This window comes from Lagenorhynchus albirostris, chromosome 13 (assembly GCF_949774975.1).
Source record: "Lagenorhynchus albirostris chromosome 13, mLagAlb1.1, whole genome shotgun sequence".
Taxonomy (NCBI): Eukaryota; Metazoa; Chordata; class Mammalia; order Artiodactyla; family Delphinidae; genus Lagenorhynchus; species Lagenorhynchus albirostris.
Genome location: NC_083107.1, coordinates 49655116 through 49674544, shown reverse-complemented (window position 1 = coordinate 49674544; position 19429 = coordinate 49655116). Strand labels below are relative to the sequence as shown.

Here is a 19429-nt window from a genome sequence, read left to right as displayed (position 1 = left end):
AGTTAGGAGCAAGAGTATAAAGGTGCACAGCGCAGCATGCGTGGGTCTTAGAATCATGGTGTTAAGAGAAACAACTAAGAAATTAATGATATGTATACACGACACTACTTGCAGAATTAAAATACAGACACACCAAACATTAGCCATTAGAAAACATATAAACATACATCCGCATGGTTGCCTATGGTGAGTTGAGAGAAAGTGGGAGGAGGGAATAAAATGAATAACTAAAATGAGGGGACTTTGAATGACCCGCTGATTATGTTATTTGAAGGCAAAAGTATGGTCAGCTTAACCCTCTGTACCTGAGAGACCAATGGAGAAGATAAAATTTTCATTTTGATGTACTGAGTTCCCCCCTCCTTCTCTTCCCTTCCTCTTTCCTTCTTTCTTTCTTTTTTTTTTTTTGAAAGTTAGGTCTACATGAATTCTAAGAATTTTGTGAACTTCAGGAACTCTTCTGGAAAGGTCTCGTTAATATCATTTGATACAGAGCAGAAGCCAAGGAGAACTGAGGAAAAAGGGGCCAAAAGCAAGGACAGTCCAGCAGCTCTGTTGTCCAGTGTCAACAAAGGGAAAGAAAGCTATGCATGGAGCAAAGAAACGTAAGAGATTGACACTCCCAAACTATGCATCTCAGATGGGTGGTAGAGAACCAAGGTTACTGGGCAAATGTGAAGTTGAACTTGCAGAGTGGAGCGTTCTCTCTGCCTCTTGAATAGTCAGTGAGATGGCTGTGGAAGTATGTGGTGTGGAATCATGCAGTTCCTTATATTTATTACAGTTCATAGTCCTTTTTATAGTTTTAAACTTTGATTTTTAAATTAATTGATGATATAACACAGGCGATACCTGAATTATGGCCAAATTCTACCTTGGTCAAGAGCCTTTACCAGAGATGTTGAAGCAAATACTTAGACTGGATGACAAAGGCTGCCTTAGTTTCATCAGTTCTGGAAACTCCATCGACTCATGAATCCCACATACCAGTCCCCCAAAGCTTCCAGTTATGTGTTAAAGTTGATGTAGCAGCAGTCTCTCTCCTTAGGATTGGAAGTAAGGACTCACCCTAGTTCTGGGGTCTTGTGATCGGTCATGACCCTGGTGAAGTCCTGTGTCTTCCTGCATTGTCTACACTGAACCCAACACTACTTGGAGGGCAGGAGTGTGCCCGCAGTACCTTGAGTCACACGGCCCCCGCCCCACATTGGTACTTGTTTTGGCCTTGGTTGCTCACCCTGTAGCCTGCTCGGTCTCCCCAGAGTCCATCCAGGAGTGGAGCCTTTGCCTTCTCTTCTTGTCAATCACCAGATCCTGGTCCCTGTATTTTTCCCTCTCAGAAGACACTGCTGACCCAGAACAGTTCCTAGTTGCTATCTGGTTAGGATCAATGTCATCTCTCTCACGACTTGGTTTTGACTTTCAAACTGGGCCCCCTGGAACAGACGGGGACCCTGTGCTGGGGCTACCCAGTGCAGCTGGGTTAGTTCCTCCAGTGGCTGCTGGTGGGCTGCCAAAATCACCATTTAGGACTGAGGTACTCATTCCCCCAGCTGTGGGGAGAGTGGGCAACTGAAGCTCTCAGCGGAGTTGCTCTCCTGGAATTACGTTCAGCCTAAGGTTGCCACCTCACCTAATATCAGGTCTGCTCTCCTCCGCAGCCTGCATCCAGTGACTGGTCAATGCATAGAATAAAGGCCCAGCCCTTTTGTTCTGCCTCATGCTGAGACTGCTCCGGAGGGCCATGCCACTTTCAGAGCTCTTTTCCATCAATTCTTTCTCCTGGGCCCTGACTCAGTCCCCTTCCTAGCCAGGCCCAGTTGTCAAGGCACCAGCTCACCTTCTGTCAGAGCCTAGCAACAGATAAACAAATAGCATTCAGATAAACCTAATCTCCTTGAAGAAGAAGATGCTGCATTATCAGGTCCTCCTTAACTGTTCCTAACGCCTCTTGAGTACTCAAGGGTGGGGCTTGGGCCTCTCTTATTTTATTTCTTCTAAGTTTAATAACACAGATGACCTTGGACAAAGCCAGTTTGTCCTGTTCACTGGCTTGTTGATGAACCCTCAAAATAATGTTAGCTGGAGAGTTTCAGGGTCAGGAGTTTCTTTGTTCCCCTTCAAGGGAACCCAAGATTTAGAAATCCTTGCTTATAAAAACCTATCTACTGGGAGATATTTGCATGACCAAAGAGTTCTTTGCTCTACAGGAGGATTGATGAAAGGTTCCTTAAATAGCAAACTCCTTAGGTAAATGGAAAATATGGCTCAATTAACACTTTCAAACACAGGTGTTGCCTAAAGCCAATTACAACTGTAGGTTCCCCTACCTCACTTTGGTTTTTAAGAGCTTGGAATTCCAGGGCAGGACCACCTTCTGAAGCCCCCAGGCTGAGCAGGGGCAGAGGAAGACAACAGCCAGGGAAGAAATCCGAGCACTCATCTGGAGTCCCCAAAGCCTGGGTGGGGTCTTTGCTCGCCTTGCAGGAGCCTTTACCCCTTCTGCCCAGAATGACAGAAATGAATTATTTTTTTCACTTCCCTCTAATGGTTTAGAAAAGCCATCTATATTATCGATTTAAGAAAGCTACAAACATCCATCCATCTTTCACAGATGATTAGTTTATTGCTAGAGCTACACACCCTGAATTTTAAAACACTACAAAATCAGGGGGAGACAAAAAGACAGAAACCAGGGATGGTCAAAGATGTTTTGCCTAATGAACTCATAGAAATGGGGGGAGGGAAACATTACCTTATTTAAATTCAAAAGAATGTTAATGTTTTTATAATTATTACATGAGACCTTGTTCTACATTGAACAGAGGCTTAAGAATTCCTGTGTTCTTATCAAAGTCGCTCAGTAGTTATAATAAACTTGCTTTCCTCTTGGAGTGAAATAAAAATGGCTTTCTCCTTTACAAACGATTTTAAATCTTTGCGCTTTCAAATGCATTGATCTGTTTGGTAACTTCATTATTGGGTATGTCTTCATTTATTGGCCTCTTGTCTTCAGCGTTTACCCAGAGGGAGCTCAGACGTCAACGTTAACTGAAATATGACGTCAGTATAGATGGACCTCCAAGACGTTAAGTTTTACATCAGAAAATTTTAGAACACTCCTTTAAGTATTTACTGTATTAGACTCAGGGAATCAGACTAAAAGGGCTGCTTGCCATTGGTTTGGTCCAGCCCCTCACTTTTGATGAAGAATCTTAAGTGAGGAAAAGTAAAATGACTTCCCTGAAACCACATGGCAATTCAGCAGCAGATCTGGATTTGAACATAGGTCACTTCATTCCTGGTCCAGTGCTGTGTCCTACATTAGTCACATCACATCAGTACTGTTCCTCTGGGGGTTTGCTGATACACCCCACTATGCAATCCTCTGGTTCTTCTGCGAAAACCTCACCTTCTGATAGAGCCACCAGCTTCTTGAGGGCATGTGCTCACGGTCTTTAACTTCAAAGGTGCAGCTCAAATTCCTGTTCTTCCATGAAGCTTCAGAGCCTACCAGAGTGTTTTTCTTCCTCTCCTGTCCTCCTCAGCACTAATGACTACCCAGTTTTTTTTTCTTTTTCCTGCCCTATTTTTTGAGAATTTATCAGGTGCCTTGTATGAATGTTTCCTCTGTTCTACCATTGAACTCCCAGTCTGGTAGATTCTGCCTTCTGACTGTCTCTTGCTTCCAGCCCCTTTATTCCTTTTCCACTGCCACTCTCCTTGGTCATTCTTTTCTTCACCTCGACTGCTCTATAGTCCTCAAACTGGTTTCCCTGTACTCCATCCGGGTTTCCTCTGCCCAGTCTAGATTAGTCTCCCTGATAACTCCCACCATGTCACTCTTACACTCAGATTCTTCTGTGCCACCCCTTGGCCAGTCTGCTTATCTACAAATGTCTCAGCTTTGCATTCAAGGCCCCCAAAATAAAGGCTTGAACTTTATTTGACAGTCCTGTCACCCACTCTTCCCCTCATATAACCAATACACTAAACTTGCACTGTCCAAAAAAGGCAGCCACTAGCCACATATGACCATTGAGCACTTGAAGTATGTCCAGTCCAAATTGAAACGCACTGTAAGTTTAAAATACATTCCAGATGTCAAAGACTTAGCGAGAAAAAATAATGTAAATGATCTCATTAACAATTATTATATTGATTACATGTTGAGATGGGTGTGGCTAAACCACACTGACTATTTTTTCAGCTCTCTCTTAGGCCCACAGTCCTACTCCCTCCCCTTTCTGCAAGACTGAGCTTTAGCCTACTCGTGAGGAATGCACCCAAACCAGATGAGTTCCCTATCAACTTTTACCCTTGTCTTCATCTGAAATGAAAACTGCAAGAATGCCTTTTGCTGATGCAGATGGTTAATGGTCATGAGACCCCCAGAGGAAGGAAAAACCCCTGGTTTCCATCCAGTGTGGGTGTGCTTCTCTCTAGCAGTCAGGTTTTAATTTTTAGCTCTGGCCCCTTTAAAGCCCCCATCCCCTTTTCCATACCCTGTGGTATGGAGTACAGCTTCGAATGTGGAATGTCGCGTCAGCCTGATCCCACCTGTATGTAAGTTACCCTCAATAAGCCTCATGATTGCGCTTCATGGAGTTGCCTGCTCTGTTTTTCGGTCTCAAGTTTGGAGGACGTTCTTCAATATTTCTGCCTTCTGACAAAATGATAATATTTTGTACAGTTGGATTACATAAAATATTAAACTTAATTTCACCTTTTAAAACCTTTTAAAATGTGGCTATTAAAAATTACAATTACTCTTGTGACTAACATTATATTTCTACTGGACAGTGCCTCCCTAGACACATCAGACTACTGCGTCTCCTGAATTTACGTCACGTTTTCCTGCCTTCATTCACACTGTTTCCACCATCTGGCACATCTACCCTTCTCTGCCGGTCAGATTCTATTCTACCCTTGGTTGAAGGTCTGTCTCAGGCGCTATATACTTTATGGAATGTGTCTTCATCACCAACTGTATGTGCTTTCTCTCTGGAAGCAGCATAGTGGGATAGTGAAGAGTAGAAACTCCGGAGCCAGGTTGCCTGGGTTCATTTCACATGTATGAAGTGATGATGATACTAACTACTGCAGAAATTTTTTAGATTAAATAAGAAAATGTTTATGTAATATTCATACAGCATCTAGTACAAGGTTAGAGCTCAGTAAGTACTTTAAATTCACAGCTGCTTACTATGAAGGAGTCAAGCTGCCCCAGCTATGCCTGATGACAACTCTCCTTCCTTGCTGGGGATGGGGTGGATTCAGCACTTTGGACTCTTCTATTTGTCACATCCTTACGTCTACAAAATGCCTGTGGCTTGTCTCAAGCTCTTTATTGTCTGCTGATTATACACAGGACAACTGAGAGAGAGGGTAGACATTCCGCCTTGGTAACCTTTCTGTTGGCCTCAAGTATCTCTTATAGACCTTGTCTGATAGCCTTTTAAAGAAATGATAAGGAAGTGATAAAGAACAACCTTCCATTAAATATTTCAACTCTAGGGAGCCACTCTGCAGAATTCTCATTTGCTCATTGATTTAAAAAAGATCAGTCAGGGCTTCCCTGATGGCGCAGTGGTTGAGAGTCCGCCTGACGATGCAGTGGACACGGGTTCGTGCCCCGGTCCGGGAAGATCCCACGTGCCGCGGAGCGGCTGGGCCCGTGAGCCATGGCCGCTGAGCCTGCGCATCCGGAGCCTGTGCTCCGCAACGGGAGAGGCCACAACAGTGAGAGGTCCGCGTACCGCAAAAAAAAAAAAAAAAAAAAAAAAGTTCAGTCAGTTGGAACTCTCCCATTGGAAAGTTCAATTTGCATGACTTCTCCAAGACAGCCTTTCCAGAGCACCCAAGAAGCTTGGGGAGTTTACGAATTATTGATATAATGTAAACCAAGATTTTTCAATGAGACTCCCTGGATGATGGATTTTCCAAGTCATTTGTGCAACAACTAAATTAAAAATATAAAGCCTCAGAGGAGAATGGTAAACACATCTTAGCACTTACTCAAAACCCATTTAAAGTTTTCTAAAGACACAAAGCAAAGTAACCCAATCTTTACCCCCAAACTAGAATTCTTCTAGCAATAATATAACATGACAAGAATAACTCTGGTAAATAAAACTACATGTTGAATTCTCCCCAGGGAAGGTCTGCATTTTGTGTAATGATTTCTCAAAAATATATTTTAGAAGCAGAGAATATTATGTTGTCAGGGCAGTGACATTGCAGATATGCTCCAGGAAACTCTTTCATTGCAAGCTTCTGTTTGCAGACACATTTTTTTTGGTGAGCCTGTAAAAGCTGGTTGCAACTGATATACTACATACTTTTTTCTTTTCTTTTTTTTTTTTTTTTGGTGGTACGCGGGCCTCTCACTGTTGTGGCCTCTCCCGTTGCAGAGCACAGGCTCCGGATGCGCAGGCTCAGCGGCCATGGCTCACGGGCCCAGCCGCTCCGCGGCACGTGGGATCTTCCCGGACCGGGGCATGAATCCGTGTCCCCTGCATCGGCAGGCGGACTCTCAACCACTGCGCCACCAGGGAAGCCCTACATACTTTTAATTGACTTGATGGAATAGGTCTGAATTGCCTGAAATTACTGGCATGTGCACCTTCACTTTTCACTAACTCCTCAGCTCTGGTAGACACTGATTTGTGTGGGTGCCTGGTTCAAAAATGCCCCTTCTCTGGAAGCATCTCACTGCTGGTTGCAATAGGGTGGAAGCATCTCATTGACTGTGCTTCTGTCTCAGGAGTAGGGTGTGGAGCCATCAGATTCTCTCTCTCAGGAATTTAAGCTTGTAATAGGTGGGAGGAATCTTTGGAGCTGATTCATTGTAAAGGTGGAATCTACAGAAAAGTGCCCTGACCTCTTGCCGCTAAAACGCCATATTCTCTCTGGATCTTGCTCACATCTTTCTACCTCTTTATTCTTCTGTTAAGTTAATCTCTTATGATTAAATTTGTCAGAGATGATTTCTGGTGCTTGCAAATGAGAAAAGCCTTAACCAGAGACCCACCCAAGGTTTCCAGGGGGAAGTCATCCACTCTTCCATTGATGATCCGTAACACAGACAGGGCACGTGCCTGGTGGTCAGTGAGAGAGCAGAAGGCTTTGAATAGTGCTTCCCTGGTGGCCTCTCTAAGCTGGTGTCAAAGGCCAGGAGGGAGCTTATGGGATAAGCGTGTTAGCCCAGTTGCCCCTGTAGAGAGTGAGGCTTAAAGAACTACAGCTCAAATAATACCTCCACCAAGGTATCTTTGTTACTCTGGCTAGAAGGGATAGCTCCCTTCTCTAAACTCTCACCAGCCTTTGTTTATAACCGTCATCTGGCTTTTCTCACCTTCTGCATTTCGCTGCCGTCATCTGAGAACTAGTCCTCTCTCTCCTATGGCTGGAAGACTGGAAGCTCTTGGAGGGCAGGGCGGTGTCTACGGATGCTGCACATTGTCCTGTACATTTCAGTAAGTAGCTCCTGAGCGGTCAACGTGTCTGACCTGAAGGTTTTCTATGTGTCCAGACGGAAGTTTAGGGATGCGGAATGGGGAAAGGACCCAGAATAGGCTCGTACGCTCTAGCTGGACAGATAGGACTGACCCAATTGAATGATAGAAAACAGGGTATAATCAGGTGTTAAGTGGCATGTTTGAGGGGCAGCTCAGCCTGGGCTGAAAAAACTAGCATATCAGACTCCAGGCAGTAATGAGCTCTGCTATTTTGGGATTCTAACTTATTCACCTTCCAGGTTGAGAAGACCTAGTGGGTCATTTTCTCTAATTAACACCCCACAGGAACAAGACTATTCCATCAGGCCCCTTGGATGATAGATATTTACTGTTCAACCTCATATATGGGCTGCGGGTTCTTCAGGACTTCTCTGCATCATCAGATTGTTACAATAATACTTTGTAGTTATGGGAAACCTTTATTTCCGAGTATTTTGGGCCCTGCTGTCTTGTTTATCTTCACCACAGTCAGCCCCGCTCAGGGGCAAGAATCATCACGCCCCTTTTACAGACAGCACAGAGGTTTTAACGCTGTCCTGAGCCCACAGTGCACATTAGGGAAAGAGGGACCTGGTGCTAGAACTCGCGTCTGCAGGTCTTTGTCCTGTTGAGCAATTCAGATAATCTGGGGACTGTGTTGGACCCTGGCCTGTCGTACCAGGGCATCTCCACCCCTGTGGCCTCAGAAATGCTGTCCGCTGATGCTCGTGAGGTAGAATTATGAACCTAGGAGTCACCTCATTTTATCAGCGTCAAGGACAAATTTAACAGCAGCAAAGGATAAAGCCTTCATTCTGAAAGTTGAGTTTTACTTGTAAATTGGACTTTTCTGAATTTGGCCCAGGTGGCATTAAAAAGCTGTGTGGTTCAGGGCCACACAGAGAGCAGCTGTGAGTGGTTTGCTGGCTGGGACGGGGTGGCACCTCCCTGGGAGGCAGAAGCTGAGAGTAAATGAGGACCATGTGGAGAAGCTGCTAGAAGCTGCCCACGGAGTTAGGAAGCCCACCTGACTGGTGGGTGGGATTATTTTAATTGCCTTCTTAAAAAAAAGAGCTGGTGCAAAATTTGCTAAAATCTGCATTAAATGTGATTTTTCACACACCAAGGGGAGCTGCCAGCACAGAACACATATGCTCCCGTGGAGCCAGCCCTCTTGGGTCTGGAAGTGAGCAGCAGGGCCTCTCTCCACCACCATGACTCAACTGGCTTTAAAATCCCATGTGTAAGATCAAAATTACACAAGGCCAAGACACCGTCTGGTGCAGCCAACCTGGGAGATTGTATTTTGGAAAGAAAGCTTTTGTGCCTCATTTCAAGACATGAAAAGAAGCCAAATTGAGGAGCTTGGGAAGAAGATAGAGGTGGGTAAAGGCACAGAACCGGAGCCCTGAATCAATCTGACATACTGCCTTTGTTTTTTGCTGTATTGGGTCTTCATTGCTGTGCGTGGACTTTCTCTAGTTGCGGCGAGCAGGGGCTACTCATCATTGCGGTGCACGTGCTTCTCGTTGTGGTGGCCTCTCATTGCGGAGCACAGGCTGTAGACGTGTGGGCTTCAGCAGTTGTGGCGCATGGGCCCCGAAGTTGTGGCTCATGGCCTCTAGAGCACAGGCTCAGTAGTTGTGGTGCATGGGCTTAGCTGCTCCGCAGCATGTGGGATCTTCGCGGACCACGGCTCGAACCTGTGTCCCCTGCACTGGCAGGTGGACTCTTAACCACTGCACCACCAGGGAAGTCCCTGACATACTGCTTTTGAAATTAAAAAAAAAAGAATAATGTAGAAAAAAATCCAAGGAATTATTGCTCTCCAGAGGGAGAGCTGGGTCCAATGACAAAGGGATCCGTGTGTGAAGCTTTTTGGCTCTACACTTCCATTGAGATTTTGGGAACTCTGTTGCTTGCTTTTTAGTGTCCTGCTAGGGGTCACCATTCACCTTCCCCAAAAGGATGATTTTTAAACTAATAAAATCTGGCCCTTGCAAAGCTTCCCCCAGGGAGTCTGTTTATAGGCACAGCCAGGTTTAAGAATTGTCTTGAAGGTAATAGCTGGGAGAGCTGAGTCAGAACTGAGGTTCAAGATCAACCTCTACTTGGGTCTTCGTTTTTTGTTTGTTTTTTTTTGCTGTTGTTGGTTATTTTTGGTTTGTTTTTGTGGGAGTAGTGTAGGAAGGTGGGACATGAGCTTTCAGAATTCCAAGGTTTTGTTTTTGTTTTTGTTTTGTCTGGTTCAGCTTCAGGGAAGCTGTAGGTAGGGCCAAGCTGTCCTACTTATAAGAGTTTGGTAGGCTTCCCTCTATCCTGTGGACTCTTACCTGGTGTCCTGGACGGGAACCAATAGATCTCAATTCAGGCTGCCTTGGTGGTTGTTTTGTTTTGTTTTAATGGACCCTGGGCTGAGGATTGATTTTTCTCTAATAAGTAAGTTAAAACAAATTAACAACAAACAGTAGAACAATCTATGGAATTGTTGGGCTGTACTAATGTAGGTAAGCTTCTAGTCTTGCTTCTCTGGATGGCCCTTTCAAAGGAGAGACTGGGAGGTCTGCAAATCTGGGACCTGGATGTTGACTCCCTCTGCTACTCATAGTACCTAATCACCTCCCCATTTTCTAGGATGGAGATTTTTAAGTGACATTTAGGTGTGGTACATGCTAACTAACATACATACTTCCTTTTTGCATTGGTTAATTGTTCCTATTCAGCTCTCCACTCAGTTTGATCATCATGTAGTTCGATAGACACTTTAATCATACTACTTGTGAAATTTTGGGAATCCTGAGTTGACTAAGACCTCTTCAGGTGCTTCTCACTTTGGCACAATGATTCAAAACCATGGTGGGGTGAGGTGGGGACTCCCCCACCCCTTGCCCCAACACACACACATGCCAGGGGCGTTTGGCAAATGTCTAAAGACATTTTCGGTTGGCATCATTTGGGAGGGCAGTGCTACTGGCATATAGTGGGTGGAGGCCAGGGATGCTGCTAAACACCGTACAGTATATGGAACAGCCCCCAACAGCAAATGATTATCTGGCCCCAAATGACAATTGTGTTGAGGCTGAGAAACCCTGCTGTTGCAGAGGAGGTACACATGGAATAAATAGTTACGTTATGTGGGGTGTATGCAAAAGTCGATGTAAGTACAAGGTATCAAAGCAAGTATGTGTGTGTGGGAGAGAGGGGACATTGGGGAAAGCTTGTTGGAAGTGACTCCAAATCATGATTTTTACTTAATGCCTTTGTAATCAACTGTCCAAGAATGACTTTGAAAGTTTATTAGTTGAGATTAGTTTATTAGTTAAGATTAGTTTATTAGTTCCTACATATTAGGAATTTTTTTTGCTTTTTGAACAACTCTCTGGGTAATTTAATCAAATATTTCTGATGACTTTATATCTTCCCTTACCAAAAAATTTCTCCAAAGAACGAGGGAGAGGTATAAAAAGGGAAGGATCCATTCAACCGTATTCTTTGCTTCTCAGTAGGGAAATGTCTAGCCTACTCTCACCTGTGTTTTTCTTCCACCTGGACTCTCCTTCCCTTCTCTCCTTCAAGGTTTAGCCTCATAACCCTGGTCCATGACACCTTCGCTTGGAGATTTCAGTCCACAGTGACCGATCTATTTCCTGAATTCCTTAGAGCCTCATTGCCTCTCTCTTCCTACCTACACGTCTCTTGGGTGTGGGTGTGTTTCCACCTAGATTGTGGGCTCCTCAAGGACAGGGACTATGCCCTCCATTGGTACATCCTTCTACAGCATAGAACACCATTCTGGATCCTGATTTATTCTCAAGGTAGGAGAAGGAGAAAGACATTCAGGAAAGATGTCAGAAAATTAACATCTTCCTGTGACACTGGACTGACGGATACAGCACATTTTATCCTTCCAAAGTCTCTGGATTGTGTCTTATAATAAAGTCTAAAAGTTTAATCTCTGTTTAGTAGGCACAGCATGCAAAAAATAAATTGCTATTATTATTATTAGCATTTTCTTACTAACAGATTTTTCAGAAGCTGTTTCCATACCAAGCAGATCAACCTTTCTGTTGTCATAGAGACAAAGATCTTTATATAACCATGGGCAAGGTGAGATTTTTTTTTTCCCTCTCCCTCCTTTGACTTGTCTGGAACTAATAACAAAAGGAAAAGGACATTTTTTAAATTAATTATTTTCTTTTACTTTTTTTTTTTCTCCAGTTAAAATGAGTGAATACATGGGAGGTATTTTTTCTTTTTTGTATCATATTTTAGATTTTAAATACCTAAGGTTTTAATCAAATATTATTGGGCTGGAAAGATCTGAACAATTGAACAATGCCATTTTCAAAATTTGCAAGCAGTGGGCTTATCAATGATAAGCAATTGTTATCCATTTTCCTTTTTTTTTTTTTAACCAAATAGTGGACTTTAGATGGAAGTCTTATAAGGCAGGACTACCAAGGCCTGAAATGATTAAAACATGAACCAGCATCTACTGAGGGGCCAGTGATGAATTTTAAGCTGCTCTGTGGTACTCGCCTCCTCCGAGCCCCAGAATTGAGAAATCTACCCTTCTCTCTGCAGAATCAGACCCTGTGGATAACAGTGTAAGACCACATCCCTCTTATCCCTTATCTCATAATTTCAGCTCTCCTCTTTTTATGAACTCCTAATAACTTATTATTCATGGCATTTTCTATCTTGTAATTACTGTTTACCACTTCATTCATTCATCGTCAAGAAAAGAGGATGTAAGCAGAACCCATTCACTTTTTCTTTCCTTTGCCTCAATGTTAAGTTATACCTTCATCCATCTGTCTTCTTCTGCCAGAGCTCAGAAGTATCCCTCTCTTTTAAGATGAACCCTTCCCCTCTGATCTGACACTGATGTCTTCCTCCCACTCCCATGGGCATCTTGTACCATCATCCCTTGTGTCTTCAATCTGTCCTTCTCCATGGATTCCTTCCTCTACTCCTTTTTTTGAAGACAAAACAAAACAAACAAAACAAATTTTTTCTTAATCTTGTTTATTTTTCCATATCTCAGACTTTGAAGTTTTAATCTGATCACAGCTGCCTTTTGCAATAAATAGGTACTGTGTGTGTGTGTGTGTGTGTGTGTGTGTGTGTGTGTCAGGGGTGTTGGAGGGGATGGAGAAGAGAAGTGTCTGGCACAAAGAAGTTTAAAACATGCTCCCTGCTTTCCAGAAGATTATATCCTCCATGGAGGAATACCTTGATTCTCAAACTTTAACATGCATCAGAATCACCTGGGGAGCTTGTTAAAATACAGATTGCTGGACTACACCTTCAGAGTTTCTGGTGCAGAAACTGGGGCCTGAGAGTATGCATTTCTAACATTTTCCAGGTGGTACTTATGCTGCTGGTATGAAGAACATGGCCTTAAAGAAACTACCCTCCTATTCGTTCTCTGCATCCTCTTGTCATACGGATGTTGAAGTCACCTTATCATGCTGAAAAACTTATCCCCTTTTGGCTTTTATAGGCTCCACCTCCATAGGGTTCTCCCTTGAAGGATGAGGTCATCTCTCAATTATCTGCTCCTTGGCAAGCCTGACTTTGTGCGGGTCAGAGCGCATGCTGACCTAAGGGGTTTAAATGTCTAGGAGGAGATGCTGCTGGTGTGCATGCCAAGATAATGCATGTGAAGGGAGGGAGTCAGGGATTCTCTAGAATCCCACAGGAATGTTCAGAGCCTGGACAGCTGGCTTCTTTTGGGGAGTGGGACTAACCAGCCTCAGCATGCCAGCAGTACTTATTTTGTACCTGTTTCCCACTTCCATCCCCAAACCTAGTTAACCCTGTAAAATCTTTCTGAGGTGTTCGAGGCTTCTTTAAACTGTGCCGTGGGGCAGTGAGAGAATTTGTTTCTGTTTTAGTCTTTTCACTTCAGCCTACTCCAGGGAAGAGGTACTACTCTCCTGAGGCCAGTGTGGGTGTGGCAGCAGGAATTGTTGAGAGACCTCAGTGAAAAGCTGAATCTGAAAGGGGCTGGGACTTGCCTCACCCATGCCTGCCTCACCCATGCCTGTCTCCTGGTAGAAACCAGGAGGTTTTCTAACTCAGTGCCAATTTGGAGAAGCTGAGAATTTTTTTTTTCTTTTTTTCTTTTTTTTAAGGAAGGGGTAATTTTCTTACAAAAACTAGCAAATATAAAAAGATAGCAGGTGAAGTCCTGTCTTTGCGACTCAATAGCTGTGGGACCTTGGGTTGATTTTTCCAACTCTTTGGATCTCAGGTTCTTATAACCTGTATGATAAGTACCAGGTGAGTGAGAAAGGCACAGTGTTAGTGGCACAATCATCCTTAAGAGCAAGATGGGAGGCTTGTCAGGGAAGGACAAGGGCTGGGACTCGGAAGGCAGCTTCTATGGATTTATTGATTGATTGAAACAAATTCTATTAGCGTGGTCCTCACCCTCAGGGAATTGAGCTGACAAGATAATTAACGCAAACCAATTAATATAAGCCCCTCAACCTTTAAACTGTATCTCTCAACCACAAATATTCCCCAAAGGCCACTAACTGTCCCAGAGGAGAATCTCAGCCCTTCAGGAGGGTGGAGGAATTCCCTCCACCAAGCAAGCTCCTGACAGACTGCTGGGAGCCCAAGGACATGGGGCGGGGGGATCTCTTTCCTCCCCCAGCATGGAATTCCATCACGTCTAACGGTTAGAACATAACCAACACCTCTACCAGCCTGGTGCCTTTTGGACACTTTTATAGTCTTCTTCTTTTTTTTCTTTCCTTTTCTCTTTAAACAATGTTATCAAGATGTAATTTATATACTCTAAAATTCACCCATTTTAATTGTACATCGCGATAGTTTTTAGTATGTTCATGGAGTTGTGCAACCATAACCACCATCTAATTTTAGATCATTTTCATCACCACAAAAAGCAACAGGCATTAGCAGTCACTGGGCCTTCGCTCCAACCTGATGGCTACTCATCTCCTTTCTGTCTATCTGGACATTTCATAGAAAGAGAACCATATAATATGTGGTACCTTTTCCCGAAAAAGTGTCTGGTGACACTCAGATACGCTAGTATCGAAGACCCCCCTCTCCTCTATACCCCATCACTACAGCCGCCAGCTTCCTCCACCTGCCTGCCAATGTATACAGCTCCCTGAGGGGTCGTGGTGTGCCGGAGCTGGAACTCAAGGCCTCACATCGAGTCGGCAACCAGATTGAAATGCAAGTACATCTGATCAGACAACCAGGCTGAAATGCAAGTACATCTGGGGCTGGGGTGGAGCAATGAGTTGTATGCTCACTGAAGTGTAGGGGAGCACTGGTTGGGGGATGCGCCAGCCAGCAGTCCCCATTGAGTGACCAGGGCACGCCTGGACACTGGGCCCGAGCGCCCCATTCCTAGAGGAACATAGGGTAAACAGAGCGCACAGTAACCTTCGACATCCTGGCTGGCCCAAGGCTCAAAGAACACGCAAGACTTCTCCGGGCAGAGATAGCTGCTGACTGAGGAGCATGACACCCCGTCCGCTTCCAGCAGCTGCAGGGGGCGAAGCCATCCCGTGTGGCCTCTGGGCAGTTCCACGCCCCTGGCCGTGGCCCCAACCAGGGTGAAAGAGAGGGCCTGGGGCCATCTGGGGCTGGAGGGTGCTCGGGACCCCAACCCCAGGTGTGGCGGGGCGTGGCAAAGACGCCAAACTTGGGCTTATCACCCTGAGAGGTGGTGCAGCGTCTTTCTCCTAGCATCCAGGGGACCAAAGAGCAGGGAGGCAAGGCGGCCGGAGCGAGCGAGGGTGCCGGGGCGGGGGCGCCGCGTACTCACAGTCGGCTGAGGCCGGCCCGCGGGCCGGGGCAGCGCAGGGCGCCGTCGGGCGGGCAGCTGCAGGGCTCGGGGCAGGGCTCCCCGCGCAGCGCCCGGGGCAGCGGCGGCGGCGGCGGCGGCAGCAGCAGGAGCAGCAGCAGCGGCCGCAGCGCGGGGGGCCACCGCCCCATGGCCGGGAGCCTGAGCGCGGGCTCCTGCGGCTGGGCCAGTGCCCGGGACAGCCCGGGAGCGCAGCCCGCGCCCCTCTCCCCGCCCACTGGCCTGCCCTCCGGCTCCTCCCGCGCCGGCCCGCCCCTGCCCCCCCCCCATCCCCGACGGCGCCCCCGCTGCTGAGTCTCCGCTCTGCCTCGACCCAGGACAGTGGCCTGAGGGACCCCATCACCTCCTCTCTGCTGCGTTCCCCAGCCTGGCCTCTGCATCTCCAAATGGTCCTAGTTACAGGAGGTAGCGTGTGGAAGTGGTGAATGCTTTGGATACGGGAAGAGGTGGGGAGTTCTGAATTCTCGTCCTGGCTCTGCTCTAACTATGAGTGTGAAGTTGAGCGAGTTGTGTTCCTTTCCCGAATCTCTCTTATTACATCTGTGAGAGGGACGGACTGATGATACTCGATACCAGCCCTGGCCGCTTCAGAAGGGGTGAAAGATGCTCCTCCTCCACTCTTTCATTTTCAGCCCCCAAATCCTTTCCCACTCTCTCCCAGCAACTCCTTCAGGCTATGGGTAATCTCTGTCCTCCCAACAACCCCGGTAATTTTTCTCTTGGTAGTAACCACTTTCCTCCTAACAGTAGTGATTTGAGCGTGTTCTCTACCTTCACTATAGACTGTGAGGTCCTAGAAAGCAAAGTCCAGTTCAGATTTATTTTTATATTTCTGGCTTCTACATGGTAAGTCCTCAATAAAGATGTGTTGAATGAATGAAACTGCTATAATAATGTACAGCAGCCGCTGCAATGGGAGGCCCAGGATAGGCTAGACCCTGTGACAGGTTCTCTTCCTCACATCACGTCTAAGTTTCACCATAAACTAGAAGGGTGTTTGCAACGAGAAAAATGATGTCCTGAGAGGTTACGTGACTTCTGCGAAATCACAGAGCTCTTAAATCACTAGTGGAAACCTGTTTGAACTCATGTCTCTCACTCACTTTGTCTTACCTATGAAAAAAATTAATATATGATTTACATACCAAGGACTTGAAAAGGAGACAAATTTTATGGTTAACCACGGGGATGCAAAATTTCCCCTATTTAATTTCATCATTAAAACACTTTTCCTTTCCTCCTTCCAAGGACTCTGTTTGGATTCTGGAAAGAGGTGGACTTTGAGAGCTGGGAAGGTGTCTAAGACTCTACAGACAGGAAGTAAAAGAACAGAGTTCCTTCTTTTTGTTTTGAAGCTAACTCTCAAGGTCAGACCAGCTAAGTCACCAGTCTGTAGTGTCTTGTGAGTCTCCTGCCTGAGGAAGGTAGTTTTGTTTTTTCTTTTTTGCGGTACGCGGGCCTCTCACTGTTGTGGCCTCTCCCGTTGCGGAGCACAGGCTCTGGATGCACAGGCCCAGCGGCCATGGCTCACGGGCTCAGCCACTCTGCGGCATGTGGGAATCTTCCCGGACCGGGGCACGAACCCGTGTCCACTGCATCGGCAGGCGGAACTCTCAACCACTGCGCCACCAGGGAAGCCCAGATTTATTTTTTTAATTAAAAAAAAAATCGTATGGCTTTGGCCACATTGTGCTAGATGGCATAAAAAAAACAACAAAGCTTTTGTCTATAATATTGTCTTTCTTCTCTGGATCCCTCTCTTCTACTGTTTACCTGATCTCCTCACCCTTTCATACCACTGTATATGCTATTCACTCACCTGGAATGATTTTCTCTTCCTTTCCCATATTCCATTAGGTAAACTCCTGGTTGTCCTTCAAAACTCAGCCCAAAGTCATTTCCACTGTAATGCCTTCCTGGACCCAACCTAGCTGAGTAATTGTGCCCATAGCACTTGATTTTATGGCCTGTAATATAACACTCTGTAATTATTGCTTTAGTTTTGCTCCCCCCTTACTATTCATCTTAGTATTGCTAGGACATGTTTCTAGCTCCTAATAGGTGCTCAGTATATATCTGTTGAATAACAAGATGAATAAATGAAACCCAAGCACAGATCTATATATAGATGCTTGGTAAATCATCTGAGATGAGCTTAACAGACTTGCTTGATTAATTCTCAACCACTATGGATCTATCTGGATAAGTATCAAGTAATTACTCATGACTACTTTGAGGTCACATTTTCTTTCCCCTTTTAATTTGTCAGATTTTGGTAAGGGAGTTGGGATAGCACTGGCTTTTCAAACGTTTCCACCATGTAGCATGAAGTGCAGGAGGGAAGGAATGAATAACTCAAGGTGGCCGAGTGGCATTTATTCCAAGTCTTATGTTTTATGTGGCTTTTTCTTTTTACTTCATAGCATTTCTGTTATATAAAATGAACCATTGTTCTCACTCATCCCTGAAGAACCATTTGATTCTGTGCTTGGATATCCCTGGGGGCTACTTACACTCCAGTAGGAGAAGTTTTGGGCAGTCAGGATATCTTGACCATCATCAATAGTGTGACTTTGGTCTTCAGTTTCCTTATCTGTAGGAGGAGGGGTTGGAGTCCACGATCCCTAAGGCTTTTCTAGCTCTAAAATGCAAGGACTTTGTGTATTATTAATGCACTTATTGTATTGGAAGTAGAAGGAGTTGAATTGTTTACATTGATTTCTTATTGCTTGTCTTGGATTGGAAATCAAATCCTGTTTATGAAGAGGTGAAGTTGTTTATTTGGAAGAAAACTCACAACTGTAATGAATTTTCATAAAATTTTTCTATCTATGAGTAATTTCAGTTGGATCTTAATCATCACGTCCGTTCTTGCAATGTACCTATTATAACAAAATCATATGGAATTGTTTGCTATAATCACAAAAGTTTGTTACAATGGAACTTACCTATCCTACTCATTAATATGTGACCTATTTAGAGTGAATATTTTTAAACCTGAAGGACTTCTGAGTCATATAACTATGCTTATAGTTGCTTTTGTCACAGAACTGCAAAAGAGCATGACCCACAAGGATTGCTAATTATATTTTGCTGACAAACTAAAGTTCATGGAATTCATAAGAAGTTTATTCTACCTTAGAGATATAAAAATATCTGACACCACAACTCAGAAATCCTAATAGAGCTCTCCAGAATTCTAGAACAGAGCTTCTCATGTTGTAGGGGACAGAAGTATCATTTGGGAAGCTTTAAAAACAAAGATTCCTGGGACACCCTCTCTAAAGAGATTCTGAATTAATTGGTATGGGGTGGGGTCCAGGAGTCTGCATTTTAACAAGCACCCCATGGAATTTTGATGCACGGGATTGCCAGAGCACAACTGGCGAAACACTAAAATGGAAATTCTAGAATTACTTTTGCTTTGGGAAGACAAAGTTCAAGAATCTTTTTGAAGGACTCTGAGTGAAGCCTAAGAATTGGGATGCGCTGTCAAAGAAACCTGGTGTATACAAGCACATGCATAAAATAGCATTGTGTGTGTGTGTGTGTGTGTGTGTGAGAGAGAGAGAGAGAGAGAGAGAGAGAGAGTATGTGTACAAAATTGCTCAATTGGTTGTAATGCTGAAGCTTTTCCTTTTAAGTAGCAATCAGTTTACTTACTTTAAGTTTTTTCTTTTTTGGTGGGAGTGAGCAATTTTACAAGATCATGGATCCTATTTTTCTTCATGTCTTACTAGATCAAAACTCAACAGCACTTGATGTCACACTAAGACATTGGAGTTGGAAGAAGTCAGCAAAGTAATAAAAAAAAACCCCTCAAGTACAAGGCAAGATTCTGTGCTTCTGAACACATGCCCTATGAGTACCATAACTGATACATCTTCCTCTTAAAAGCAGTGGTTTTACCTTTTCCTCAGAAGAAATGTGAATGTAAGTGCAGAGGAAGAAAAAATGTGTAAGAAAAGAAAGAAAAAATGGAGTTATGCCTGTCAGTTGTCTACTTTTGCCACTTGGAACAAAAAACAAAACAAAGAAAATAAAAAAAGATGATCTCTGAAAGTTACATTCTGAT

General features: G+C 44.6%; 1 protein-coding gene across 1 annotated transcript in view; it reads right to left on the bottom strand.

Moving 5' to 3' along the window:
* LHCGR (luteinizing hormone/choriogonadotropin receptor) overlaps positions 1–15485 on the bottom strand; it is a 61563-nt gene extending 46078 nt beyond the window's left edge. Inside the window, exon 1 of the mRNA XM_060169023.1 lies at positions 15316–15485. Within this exon, the coding sequence (XP_060025006.1) occupies positions 15316–15485 (170 nt within the window). The remainder of the gene's footprint in view (positions 1–15315) is intronic.
* Positions 15486–19429: the final 3944 nt, after the last annotated feature.